Here is a 13,034-nt window from a genome sequence, read left to right as displayed (position 1 = left end):
ACATCGCGAACCAGTGTGTTAGCCTGTGTGCACACAAGCATAACGCACCTGCTGCTGGAGGGTTCGTCGCTTACGATCATGAAGTTGGGACGAAAGAAGAAGCATATTGTTCGCCAGGAAGGTGCACTTTCCACGCCGCTGGTTTCGTGGAGGGAGTCGGGGGAAGCAGTTCGTTGGCCCTTTTGCGCGCCTTTGCGTTTGAAGCGTTTCCCCCTGGTAGACAGACAGCCTACAGCCCGGCAGCATATGGAAGAAGCTGTTGTCTTGGACTCTCGGTTACCTTTTGCTCCACCAGCACCACGGACACGGACATCCGGCGTGTGTGTGTGTGTGTGGAACATCCTGCTGTCGTAGCGTAAAATGATACCCCTCGCTTTCCTCTGCGACAAAGTGCCGTCTTCGTCTGCCAAGCGTAAATCACGTACGCTCGAGAGCACGAGCCATTAGCGAGCCCTGGCCGGGGCCGGTTCCGTTCTTCGGCGGAAAGGTTAAGCAAGCGGATGAAAGGCACTACTAGCGATTCATCGAACTGTGTCCACCCGCACCTGTTTTTAGGGGAGCTTCTTCCGTCCAATGGAGAGATAAAGGGAGAGAGAGAGGGAGAGCGAGGATCACGATATAATTGCTCATGACGAAGACATCAACTTCCAGAGCCCAAAGGGGACAGAGCGGGTGGACCGTTCTGGTCACTTGGCGAAGCGAAGGTACGGAAGAAGGTTGATTAATATTCCATACATCACTGTGAGGGACTTCTTGCTTCATTGTTCCCTTTTTGGGGGCAAGCTTTCTCTCTCTCTCTCTCTCTCTCTCTCTCTCTCTCTCTCTCTCTCTGTCTGTTTTTTTTTAATTTTTTATACATCCGTGAGGATTTACCCCACCCCAAAAGGTGTCCCCATTCGGTTGGATTGTATCTGTTGCGATGGCTACCAACACACTGAACACTTGATCGTTTCGCTCTCTCTCTCTCCCTTTTTTGAAATGCTATTTCGTGCGTATGTGAGTATGCTTGTTATTGTTTTTAATTACATACGGAACGTGCATAGGGAGGAACACTAAGCCGCTGCTACTAAAACGGGGTGCTGCGGGAGAGTGCGGTGGGTGCGAGAGCGAGACACCCTTCCTACCTAGGGAGAGGGAGAAAAAAACAAACAAACAACGCATTAGAGGGAACTGTACGCTGGTTTTGCGCATTTTGCAGTCGTCGATCGGCGCAACTAGGCGCTCTCGAGCGCATGTATGTGCGTGCGTGTGTGTGTGTGTGTGTGTAAGGGAAGGGGAGGGATAGTGTATATGGAAAAATCAGTGCACCGTCAGCCCCTTGGAGGGCCCGAGGGCCTTAGCAGTTGTGACCGTGGGGTTGAGTTTGCGTGAAGATGGTCCTCTACCGCCCGGCCCGGGTTGATAGTCATTTGTTAATTTAATGCCACCCATGGGGCTGACATCATCGCTAAGGAGGGCCAAAAGAGACCAGTGCGCGTGTGTGTGTGTGTGTGTGACAGTGTTTAAGTTCTTTCGGTTTTGAGCATAATTAAGCGTTCTCAGTTAGATGCCGGGTGGGTTAAGAATATGCTGGACATTCATTAACCCGACAAAGAAACTCGTTCATTAAATTGAGCATCAAGTTCGAATCGATCGGAGAGTTCTAGTAAAAATTGGTTAATTTTTCCCGAAACAATTAACAGCCATCTTTTTTGTCTTCTTCATTCCCCCAACACAGTACAGTGCGTCTGTTTTGTCGGTGAACCTTTGGCGCGCGCGAGCTTTATGAAATTAGATTAATTAGTGTCGGCGTCGGGGCTTTAGCGCGTGCCTGACAAACAGCTCGCTCAATCTTCCACGTGAAAGTTTTACTCTTCAGTACACTCCAGTGTACGTGTGTGTGTGTTGTTTCCCTCCCAACGTGGCTGCGGTCTTGCTTTCATTAATTTCCCTCTATTGCTTGTGCCGCCGTGAAAATGAGTGCGTGACCGGTTTTGTTGTTGTTGATTGCGATTGGTTGCCGCCCGGTTTGCCTGTAGCGATAGTGGCAGCCGTTGGCATGCTGATGAGAAATGGTGAACTGGTGCGGTGCAGCAAAACCAAAACTTCCATCAGCCATCCGCAACCAGCTCCGTCCCGTGGATCCTGTGTACGTGGTTAGTACGTGTTGCATATGAGAGTGCTTGAACACAACCGATGACGGACGGTGGTTTGAAGCGGTGAAACGGCGTGAAAGAAAGTGTCGACCGTGTGCTTGCGGAAGAATATTAGACCGCGCGCGTTCGGGAAGCGAACGATTAGAAAATGTTTTCGAGATTGTGTAAAAACACCATCTTCCCTACGGGAGTGAGCCAATCTTCTGCGGCGGCTGCTTCCACCACAGCACAGGGCGACAGCGGCACGGATCATCGGACAGGTGAGTGTGCTTGTAATGAAGCTTTTCATTACACTTTGGTTTAGTAAAGTTTCACCTACAGTCGTTGTAGATTAAGTCTTTAATTTTGTTACATATCAACCAATAACTGAGTAAATAAGGAAAAAGTTATCTACTTTCATTGTGTATTTCAAAGTTTTCCGACTTAAAAGACTGCGTTGGAGCATTCACAATAGTGTTGGGTTTCATACATCGTTTGTGGAGATTCATTCATATGAATCCTCAGCGATGAGTGATTCAAAAAGATTAAATTCTAAAAATTAATTAATCTCCAAGGATGCATAAATCTCTAAGGATCCATGAATTGATTTCGTCGAAATTCTGAAAATCTGAAAATCCTCGAAGAATTATGTGCAAGATTCATGAATCATCATGAATCTTTGAAGATGTGTGATGTTCAAAATATTGATTTCGAAATCCCATGGTAAAGTTGTTAACTCTCACGACTTAACAACATGCCCGTTGTGGGCTAAAGCCTTGCTGGAACCGTCTTCCCGTAGCAATCCTGTTTAGGCCATGTAGGTTGTTACGCCAAGAAGGAGAATAATAAGCAGCTCAAGATCTATGAATCTTGGGAGATTTAGGAATCTCTTGAGATTCCTGAATCCCTAGAGATTCGTGAATCTTTCGCAATATATGCATCTTTAGAGATTCATGAATCCTTCGAGAATCCGAATGAATCAGAATCAAATTTATCCAACACTAATTCACAATCTTAATATTTTAATAACTATTAAGTTAAGTATTGTTTAGATGACTTAAATTTACACATTGTAACATTGGAACTAAGTGAAAGATTTAAAATAGTATCATTGAACTACAATCAGAAATTCATGTATTAGGGACATTAATTGACACAAAATTTAGGCAATTGAGATGCCCTAGTCGAAACAATAGATGACTTAAAGGTAACTTGAAACTACTACTACTACTACTACTACTACTAATTTAATTCTGCTACAAAATTGCAGTACGAAACCTGATAATACATTGAAAGAATGTTTTATTCCGTAAGCAAAACTTATTGCCTTAACTCGATCCAGACCGATCACGTCAATGCTACGTATGATCTTCACTTTTTTCTCCCCTCCCCTCCCAAAAACCCATTTGATTTATGCTACGGGGCACCAGGGAAAAAAGAAAAGGGTTGACGTCATTTCGACGCTATTTTGTCGATGGGCTCCCTTTATTATCTTCTGCGCGGGCTCGTTTTCCGACCAACCGGGGGCCATTTATCAGCGATTTTGTAGATGATCGTGCGGTGGCTATGTGCACTATCTAGCCCTTCCGAACCTCTTTAGAACTAGTGAAGTTACAAAGAGCTACAGAGAGCGCGCTCGAAAGAAAGCTAGAAGGGTGGAAAAAAAGATTCTTCCCTTATTAACCGCCCCCCCCCCCCCTCTTTCTTACAAACCGATCGTCAAAGTTTTCGAGAGACCTATCATAACATCAGTCATCTGGTGCCCGCCATCGTACCGTGCGAGCGTGTGTGCCCTTCGGTGCAGTCGTTCATCAGATGCAGCAAAGAGCCTGGGCAGCAGATGGGCCTTTCAACGGGCATTTGCTGCGTCCGATTGCACCGCCGAGCAGGGCCGGGCATAGAACCATCATCGGGAAACAGGAATGGCAGCCGGGGCAGCGTTTCTTAACGATGAAATCGTGATTGATTTTTGTCGGAATGAAGCTAAGAGCCCGGGCCTGCACGTGGTTTTGCAGCAGGATCGGCATCGGCGCGGTTAAGGATGTCTGTTCTGGGAAAGCCCGCGTGGCGGGATTGGTTAGACGCGTTGCTATTTCGAGCATAAATCTCTTGCACCTTGTGCCTGTTTTTCTTCGCTTTGCTTTGCCCAGAACGAGAGAACATTAACGATCATGATCATGATGATGATGATGATGATGATGGTGATGATTTGTCTTCACACTGTGTATTAGACACTCGCAAGCAGCCCAGCCGAAGATGATGATGCCCTAACGATGAGGGGCCGCGTGAGCTCGTGAGCTTTTGCGGGCTGTGGATTCCTCGCGTTCCGCCGGTGCGAGTGCGGATTCTGGCACCGATCCAACTGTTCTATCGCTTATTCGTTCGTGCATTTAACTCTCCTAAATAAGAGGATGAAACATCGAGAGGATGGAAAACAGGCACGGGCTTTGCGGTGAAATTATAACATAATCGTACACTCGCGATCATAACGCTGGGGCTCGGTCTGCTCGCAGGAATGTTCGTGCCGATCACCGGAGGGAGCATAAATTTTTATGCGAAACGCTGGTGCCAGTGGTGATGGTGCTGAATTCCTCTCCCGGTACGGGAAGAACCACCTTTCCTTTTGGGTGGTGGGTTGCCCTCTGGAGCTGGATTTACGATGGTCCAGTTGCAGTGAGCAATGCAGCCGGCACAATTCTACCGTATCGTAGGTTCTAAGGCACCACTGGATGGCATAAATCGTGGGAGTGCCGTGGCTCGGTGGTGCAAACGGTCTGCAGCTCGTTGGAGCGCACAACAGTGTGTTGTTGGTAGGCTTCCAATTTCATTACCATAATTTTCCCGCCTCACCAGCAGTACCGGAGCGAATATGTTCTGCCGCTTTGCCTTGGAAAGGAAATCGGAGGGCTAGCGCAGCGTCTAGAGAGAGGGAGAGAGAGAGAGCGAGTTGTCGATCATCGTTCTCTCGTACCGGTTCGGTGCTAATAAGCGTCCTCCGTTTGGTGTGCTCGGGTTGAAATGCATCTGCATTGGGGAGGTAAATGTTTGCTGGTACCTGGACCCTGGACCATCTCCCCCATCGCTGGGCATTTGCTTCCGAGTGCAACTAGAACAAGATTAATTGTTTCCTACTCGTCATCGGCGGGGCCGGTGCGCGGGCCTTTTGCGGTTGCGTGTCGGAATCGTTTGTTACATCGAGGGCACTAAGGTGGACAAATTTATCTTACACCCCTACCACGGTTTGAGGCCCCTGGCAAGGAGGGTTGGTGGAGTGCAGGAATGCCGCTTTATCCCGTGCCGCTAGTTAACCTAGTTTTGGAAGGAAGGAATCTACAAAGTATGGGAAGTAGTCGTTGGCGATTTTGAAGAATTTGAAATAATTTCTGAAGAAATTATCTCACTATATTGCTTGTGGCTTTAGCGGCCAAAGTGATGATTTTTCATAAAAAACGAGTTTGGGCCGAGTTTTGTGGCTGTGTTGAATAGGATCGAGCGGCAAAATGCGGCCATTGAAATGAATTCCTAAGACTGAGATATTGACAATTAGTCTCTTTCAAATACATATGCAGCTGGCGACGACCACAAAGCGATTGTAGCGCTGGATAAGTAAGTAGGTAAGAAAGGTACTGGAATTGACTCAATTATTTCAAGGTTTCAATCACATCAACTCTATCTACAGGATAACTCAATTTGTCAAAATCATAGATTATGATAATCATTATGTAAATTCTGATGATCACATCAAACAGAAGATCCTCATGAAATGATACATCTTTGGTGTTCATGTCATACAAACTTCAGAAATATGTTGCATTTCAATGTCTCTCAATCTTGGAATTTACAGATTTTATTGACTACAACCACTTTAGGAACATAAAACCACAACCTTAGGAGGACATACTTTAACAACTCTAGTTGGAAATTTCCTCCCCTATTTTCATTATTATCTTCCTATTTGCTAGGAATGCAACAAAACCCCAAATTAAAACAGCAGCCAAGGTCCAATGTCAGGGTGAACTGGGCTGTTTTGAAATTGTTTACCATCACCATCCAACCCAGACACTGCTCCGACCCCTTGCGCAATCAGAACTATCTTAAACGTTGAGTGAAATATTTTCATTAGCAGCGATAGCAGCAGCCTCCTTCCCCTCAGCCCGTCGTGGTCGTGCGGCGTGGGGTTAAAAATTTGACATTTAGCTAACAACATCATCATAATCTCGTAATTGCTACCGCAATTATTCCTTACCATCGGTTACTGCCGGTGCGCGTCGTGTAGTGGTCGACTGACCGATGCCAATGCGACCATGTGGGCCGAAACCACCATAAGCGAACGCACCCCGAGCGAACCACTGGGGAAGGAGGAATAATTGCGTTCACAGTACGAGTGAAATTACGCCAGATAGGAGTAGGACTATGCCAGGCAGCACAGCACCCTGGGAAGGGAAAGAATAGAAATTAAACCGGCACCGCACAACAGGTCGATCGTTTGCGTGCGTGCAGGGTGCAGCACCCTGGACACGATGCTGCATTTGCTGCCCCGTGCAGCCGTGCGATCATCAGGTGCATGCGAGATCTGCTTTTCCGCTGCACGGCATTTGTTTGTTCTCGCCTGTTTACCAGTGCAAGGGTTTTCTTGCTGCTGCTGCTGCTGCTTTCCGCTCCTTCCGATTTGTAGGAGGGAAACGTTGGAACGTTGGATGAAGATCTCATTGCACCGATCACCCGAGCACAGGTGGGACAGGCAACGGAGGCAACAGCGAGGCAACTCTGCGGCGGCCAGCATTATGTCGGCTTCTTGCTACGGGTGGTTGAGTGAATTGAAGATTATAGGGAGTTTAAATTAAACCATACGGTGCAACCAGACTACTCTGCCAGGCGGCTGTGGCGCACACATCGCAAAGCCGTGCTTTGATGCTCGTTATGAGCGTTTGGAAGGCGAAAGAGGCTTTTCATTCGTGTTAATCCAATCCGATTGAAATGTTTAATTTTAAGTCTTGGGGTTTGGGCGAGGTAGGGAAGGCATTCCATTGCTGGGCGGGCTTCGAGATTGGATGCAACAGGAAGGAGTTAATTAAATTGAGTTTGAAAGCATGGAAGCATAAAGTCGATAGCCGATATACTTCCTTCTATTTCGGTTTTATTTTTATAAAGTTCGTATGTAGCATATATTACATGTTGAAGAGAGATGTTTTAATCAATTCAATCTTTTTTTCTGATCGATTTTGATGACTCTATGCAAGTGATGTTTGTTTGGCTTTAGTTTAGCAGTTACAGATTAGCTTTTTTTCTGAATTCGATCACCTGAATTCATAGTGTTTAAAGCCAATTTTGAAGCCTTATTAATCTCAAATAATTAAATAATTTCAGCTCAGCTAAACAATGCGTTTCAATGTGGTGGTAGAAAACCATTTCTTGATGTCCACTTAGGCATTTAAGCCAAGTAGAGGAAGAAGAAGCAGAAATAGTACATAAGAAATAGATTTGTGTTCATATTAAAATGCGATGGAAATATGAAAGTAATCATACTGGCATGACATTTCAAATGCTCATAGTTTACGATTTCCATATAAAAATCTGGTTCGAAGGACCAAAAACTAACGGTTGTATCATTTTCGTAGCATTTGCAATCTAATTTCTATATGTATTTGATAGATTGGTGCTCATATTTAAATGCGATGGTAATATGAAAGTAATCATACTGGTATGACATTCCAAACGCTCCTAGTTTACGATTTCCATATAAAAATCCGGTTCGAAGGACCAAAAACTAATGGCTGTATCAATTTTTCGTACCTGTTTGTTGATAGCTTAGCTGTAATGTTTCTTCTAAAAATGCTCAAATCCAAATACTGTTTGCAACTTAAGATTATTGTAAAAAGGCACTGTACGAAATCCTTCATAATATGGGACGAGAGCATTGAGCTAATTCCACACTTCCTTAAGATTGAGCCCATCGAACGGTGCACCGAGGCCAACGGCAGATGCTGCATAAAGCAGGGAGGAGGATACAAGAAGTGCAGCGAAGAATACTGGCCCATAACAATTTCGGATGTTCCGCGGGGTGCTTTATGGTTTGCCAACCTCCCCGGTCTATATGAGTCTGTGCCATTCCGGAACATGTAAGGCACACGGGCAACATATAATCATAATTCACCATTTTGCCCATCACCATCATCATCATCGTCGTCGTCGTTGTTGTGGGCCGCCCCACAAAAACGATATGGAGAGTATGTGGAATGCATGTGCAGTTGAACAGAAACGAAACCAAAAAAAAAAAAACTGAGAAAGTTAAGAACGGGGAGTGTTGTACCAACAGCAGCAAGAAAACTCCACACACGAAAAACGATTTTTGGTGGCGGCGGCAGTAACAGTCTGTGTGTGCATTTAATTTTAGCAATGCATCATCGAAGCCGGACAGCCCAGCCTGGTGGCTAGAATGTGGCCCATCGTGTCTGCCATCGGGTCACGGTGTATTTGTACTCTTTGTTGTTGTATTGTTTTTCGTTTGCAAAGCTTATTAATGTATCCGCCGGGATGCACCAAACGCCTGGTGCATATGCAATTCTACATACGCGGGAGGGTAATCATAATTACATGATGGTGCGCAAAAGTGGTACGGAGCGAATTGTACAAAAAGCCGTTGCCGAAAAGCGAAAAAAGCGCAAACAAAAACCCCGAGCGCTGGTGATGGGGAGAGCAGAAGGAAACTGTCCATCTTGACCGGCGTCTTTTGTCTTTTTGACGATAGTATAGTATTAAGCAAAAATTTAACAGAAAAAAACCCTCAAAATTTGATCATTCTGGCAATGAAATTCTGGACAAAAAGCTGCAAAAGACGTTTGGACAGTTTGGATAGCGTTTTGTTTTTTTTGCCGATTAAATAACACCAACCAGACGTAAAACAAAACACAACTGGATCCGCGTGTGCTGTATGAAGTTGCTGCTGCGGGTGTTTGGCGGAAATTTCGGCGGACCTTCTCCGGCCGGAGCTGGTGATTGCCGGCAAATTTGCAGCTCAACCGGGCTCGGTTCCGTTCCGCTCGATGCTTTTTTGTTTGGTGGATTCTTTCTCCCAAAAAAAAAACAGGATTCTTGCACAGGATTTCAAAGGTGAAGGATAGGGGAGGGGGGGGGGGGCAAGCAAGGGGAGGATAAGATTTGATCGAAGCGCATTATCGTTTTGGAAATTGGGGTGGGCAGAACAGAAAGGCGAATCGAAACATTCTCCGGACGGAACCGAACTGGACCGTTTTTGTTTTGCTTGCTCGGTCTGCTGCTGCCTTCCCATTTGTTCCGCGGCAAAACCAGACGGGTCTGCAAGCGACTCCTTCTGCTGCGACTTCGTGGACTTCGACGACCGTGAAAGCCATAAATAATCTCTTTTCGGGAGATGTTGTTGTCGGTTGGTGTTTTGTTTTTAGTCGCTTTAATTCCACCTCGGTACAGCACTGGATGTAAGCAGGGGTGTAAGAGGAAGTGCGAGTAACAAAATGCCGGAGTGGCGCGCTTGATGATGGGTCAGAGCACACTGGTGCTGTCACGGGTTTGCGGGGAGCCAATGGGAAGGAAGGAAAGGATGGGGGGCGGTAATTGCAAGTACGGTCGTTTAATTTTATTTCGCTTCATTTTAATTTTCACCCTTTACCCCATCAACACGGTTTGACACGGCGGGCGAGAGAGAGGGTGAGTGAGAGAGAGAGAAAGAGAGAAGGTTGGCCGATCCCTTTGCCCTTAAAGCCTTAAAGGATAAGGATAAGGAAACGAATCAGCACAGCAATCGGGAGCGGCACACACGGGCATAAAATGGGAAAATTGTGAGCAAGAGCGGAAAGCGAGGCACCGGCAGAGCTATTCACGATCGATCAGATCAATTTGCGCGATGGGTCAATTTGCAATTGGGTCTTTTGGTGCGTAGTTCGATGCATCTTTTTTGAAGGCAGCTTAAAAAACACACACACTCACACACACTGAAACGTCAACCATGTGACGAAAGCGCAATTTGGTGAAGGGTGGTGGGATTAAAACACGAGACATAAAGCACGATTGATCGATTCGGTACAGAAAGAATGGCAGCAAGGCGAAGGCCTTTCCCTTCTTTCTTCCTTTAGTTTTTTTTTGTTTTTTTTTTTTTTTGGGGGCTACAAAAAAGAAACGGAAACGATTAAAGGATCGGGCAACCCCGCCGCCGACGCCAGGATCGAAGGTCAGAAGAAGTCGTTTTAAATTCCAACCTAATGCGCGTACGATCGCAAATCACCATCTCCGAGCGCGCGCGCGCTCGCGATATCGGCTCGAATGCAGCGGCGGGCAAGATCGATTGGTGGACTGGTTTTGTCGTTTTTTTCCAACCCTTGAGTTTGTAGCACAAACCCGGGGGGATGGAAGAGTGTAATGATCCGGTAATTTACGTGCAAAAATTGTGTTGCAGGAGCAACCAGAAAAAAAACGAAAAATACGGAATGGCCACAACGAAGTTTGACGGGTGCATTTCCTTGACGTGCTGGTGATCCATACACCACCCCCTTTCCGGGCGGGCGGGAGAACGCATACCGAATTTTATGGCACTTTCGAGCAGCAGTTGGAGGAGACGAGGGAGGGAGGGAAAGAGAGCGGATGAAACAAAAAGAATGCAGCTGTGAAAACCGAACCGGGCTGCAGCGAAAGGACTGTACAATAAAATGCATCCTCTCCCCGGGATCCAATCTGGGTGCTTACGCCACCACACCTGGTAGCTTGATGGGGCTGCCCTCCGTCTCATTGAGGAGGGTTCTAGTGGGTATTAAATATGTATGCATTCGGTTGGTGTTTATATTGTTGCTGGGAGGGTAATAAGATTAAAATAAAACCATAATCCCAAGCAAGAGGAGATGGGAACTCGTGTTTCTTCACCACTCGTAACGATCGTAGTAACCACAATGCTCAGATATAAAGAGCCAGCTGGGGGGTTGTTGGGTGGACACCCACAATGCTAAAGGGACACTTGGCAAGTAAATGTGCACTTCTGAATTAAAGTTAAATTTATTTTTATTATTCATTTACGCACATTATTGCCCGGCTGCTTCCGCCGCTTCCCAAAACCGGACCCGAAGATATTGATGTGCAGTCACGCATCGTTCACCCGGAATCGCTGTGCCCGGTGGTATGGTGGCTGCAGTGTGATAAGGGTAATAAAAAGACAAGTCTTTTGGGCAGCAATTTAATCGCCAACGAGCGGAGTTTAAAACTGTCGCGGCTGTTGTTTCTTTGACGCGCAAAAAGAAGCTTTGCTGCGTTTACTGCAAGGGAGAAGATGGAAAGATTATCATCATTCGATATCGTCCAGAAGAAGCACGGAAATTTCACCCGTTGCAAAACAATCTCTCTCAAACACACATACACACAGGCACAGAGGCCAGGACGATTCGATTGCTTTTATGGGGCAATTAAAAAGTGATCAAAAAAGCGATCGACCAAAGCGCGATGCGATCGTGAAAAAAAGGCCAACAGATTGATGCTTAATACCGGGTTGGAGAATACGCCTTTTACGTTGTTGTTGTTGTTGTTGTTGTTGTTGTTGTTGTTGTTGTTGTTGTTGTTGTTGCTGTTGCTTATTCTGTTGTGTGTGTGTGCGAGGGTGTGGAGATTATTGTACTTTTTGGGTCCACCCGGTTGAGCGTTTTGGTGGTGCTCCGGCGGCATTTGATGCTGGCGCATTCGTCGTCGGCCCCGTCAGCGGGACAGTATCAATTTATGGGTGATTTTTTTATTACCATTCATAAAATGGACTTCCCTCCTGAATGTGCCCCCCCCCTGGGAGCGTCCAGTACGAGGGGGGGGGGGGGGGGAGCCCTGCTCTTCTTCAGTTGGTGAGAAACTGAACACATTTCGATGATGTTTTTTGTTGTGATTTTTGTAGGTGACACTTTAAAAAATGAAACGAACCAAAACTAAACCCACGATCCATGCATGATCGAGGGGGAGGGGGAAAGGAAGATTCGCTGCTGGGCGCGAAGGGTAGCGCGGTGTTGAGTAATTTATAGATCATATTTATTCATTCAAACTCCCATGCATAAAATGGCATACATAAAACAAAACGTCGTTCATTTTGTTCGTGTAAATAACCTAAATAAAACGCTTTGCTGTCTGGCGTTCTGGTGTAGCAAGCGCAAACGCGGTTAATGTCAAATGTGTAAAAGTTTGGAGCTTTGGAGCGCTTCTCGTGCAGCTAGCTCAAAGTACAGAGCACTTTGCTACAATGTTTAAAAGGTTCGCGATACGCTTTTTAGTTTAATCCAGCGCGTGATCGTGGCTGTAATTTGCCTGCCAACAACGTTTATCCCCGGGAGGAGAGTGAACTGTAATCGAATCAGTGATGCAGAAGCGCAGATGCTGGGCGGTTTGTATCCCTTACAAGGTAACACATAGAAACAGACCGAATGGATGGAGAGTGGGAGATTGTCTAGTTCTACGTTGGATGCAAAACAACAAGAAAAGCATCGCACTTTAAAAACTGACTAAAAATGATTCTTCTGCGAAGAATTTAGCTTACCTCAGGATTTGCGCATGTTTTCGAGCGATCAATCTTCCCGGCAGCGCATTATTAAGTGCGGGAAATTGATAACACGTTTGCGGACGGATGGCGAACCTGGCTACCAGTATTACTACATTTCCTCCAAAATCTTAAAAGAGACGAACAAAAAAAAAAACAAAAAACGAATCAGACAACAAACATGAGTTGATTATACGTGTGAGCCGGAATCAGTGTTTTTTTTGCGGATCTTGGTCGTTATGTCTGTCCGCGTGTGTGTGTTTGTGTGTTATTTGCTTCGTTCTACCGCTACTGTTACGCTCCCCATTTGGCCAACAAAAAAGCGGGGTTAGTCGCTTGTGGGGCGTTGAAATCCATTGCCACCGCCACCGGGGTTTGTCCCGCAGTGTGTG

The 13,034-nt window shown here is 46.0% G+C and overlaps 1 protein-coding gene across 2 annotated transcripts in view; it reads left to right on the top strand.

Annotated features, from left to right (window-relative positions):
* Positions 1-1,243: 1,243 nt before the first annotated feature.
* LOC1276704 (uncharacterized) overlaps positions 1,244-13,034 on the top strand; it is a 36,167-nt gene continuing 24,376 nt past the window's right edge. For both annotated transcript variants that reach the window (XM_061645491.1, XM_061645490.1), the window contains exon 1: positions 1,244-2,395. In XM_061645491.1, coding sequence (XP_061501475.1) covers positions 2,284-2,395 — 112 coding nt within the window. In that variant the 5' untranslated portion in view covers positions 1,244-2,283. The remainder of the gene's footprint in view (positions 2,396-13,034) is intronic.

The sequence above is a fragment of the Anopheles gambiae genome, chromosome 2 (assembly GCF_943734735.2).
Source record: "Anopheles gambiae chromosome 2, idAnoGambNW_F1_1, whole genome shotgun sequence".
NCBI classification, from domain to species: Eukaryota; Metazoa; Arthropoda; class Insecta; order Diptera; family Culicidae; genus Anopheles; species Anopheles gambiae.
This window is presented reverse-complemented; position numbering and strand designations above follow the sequence as displayed.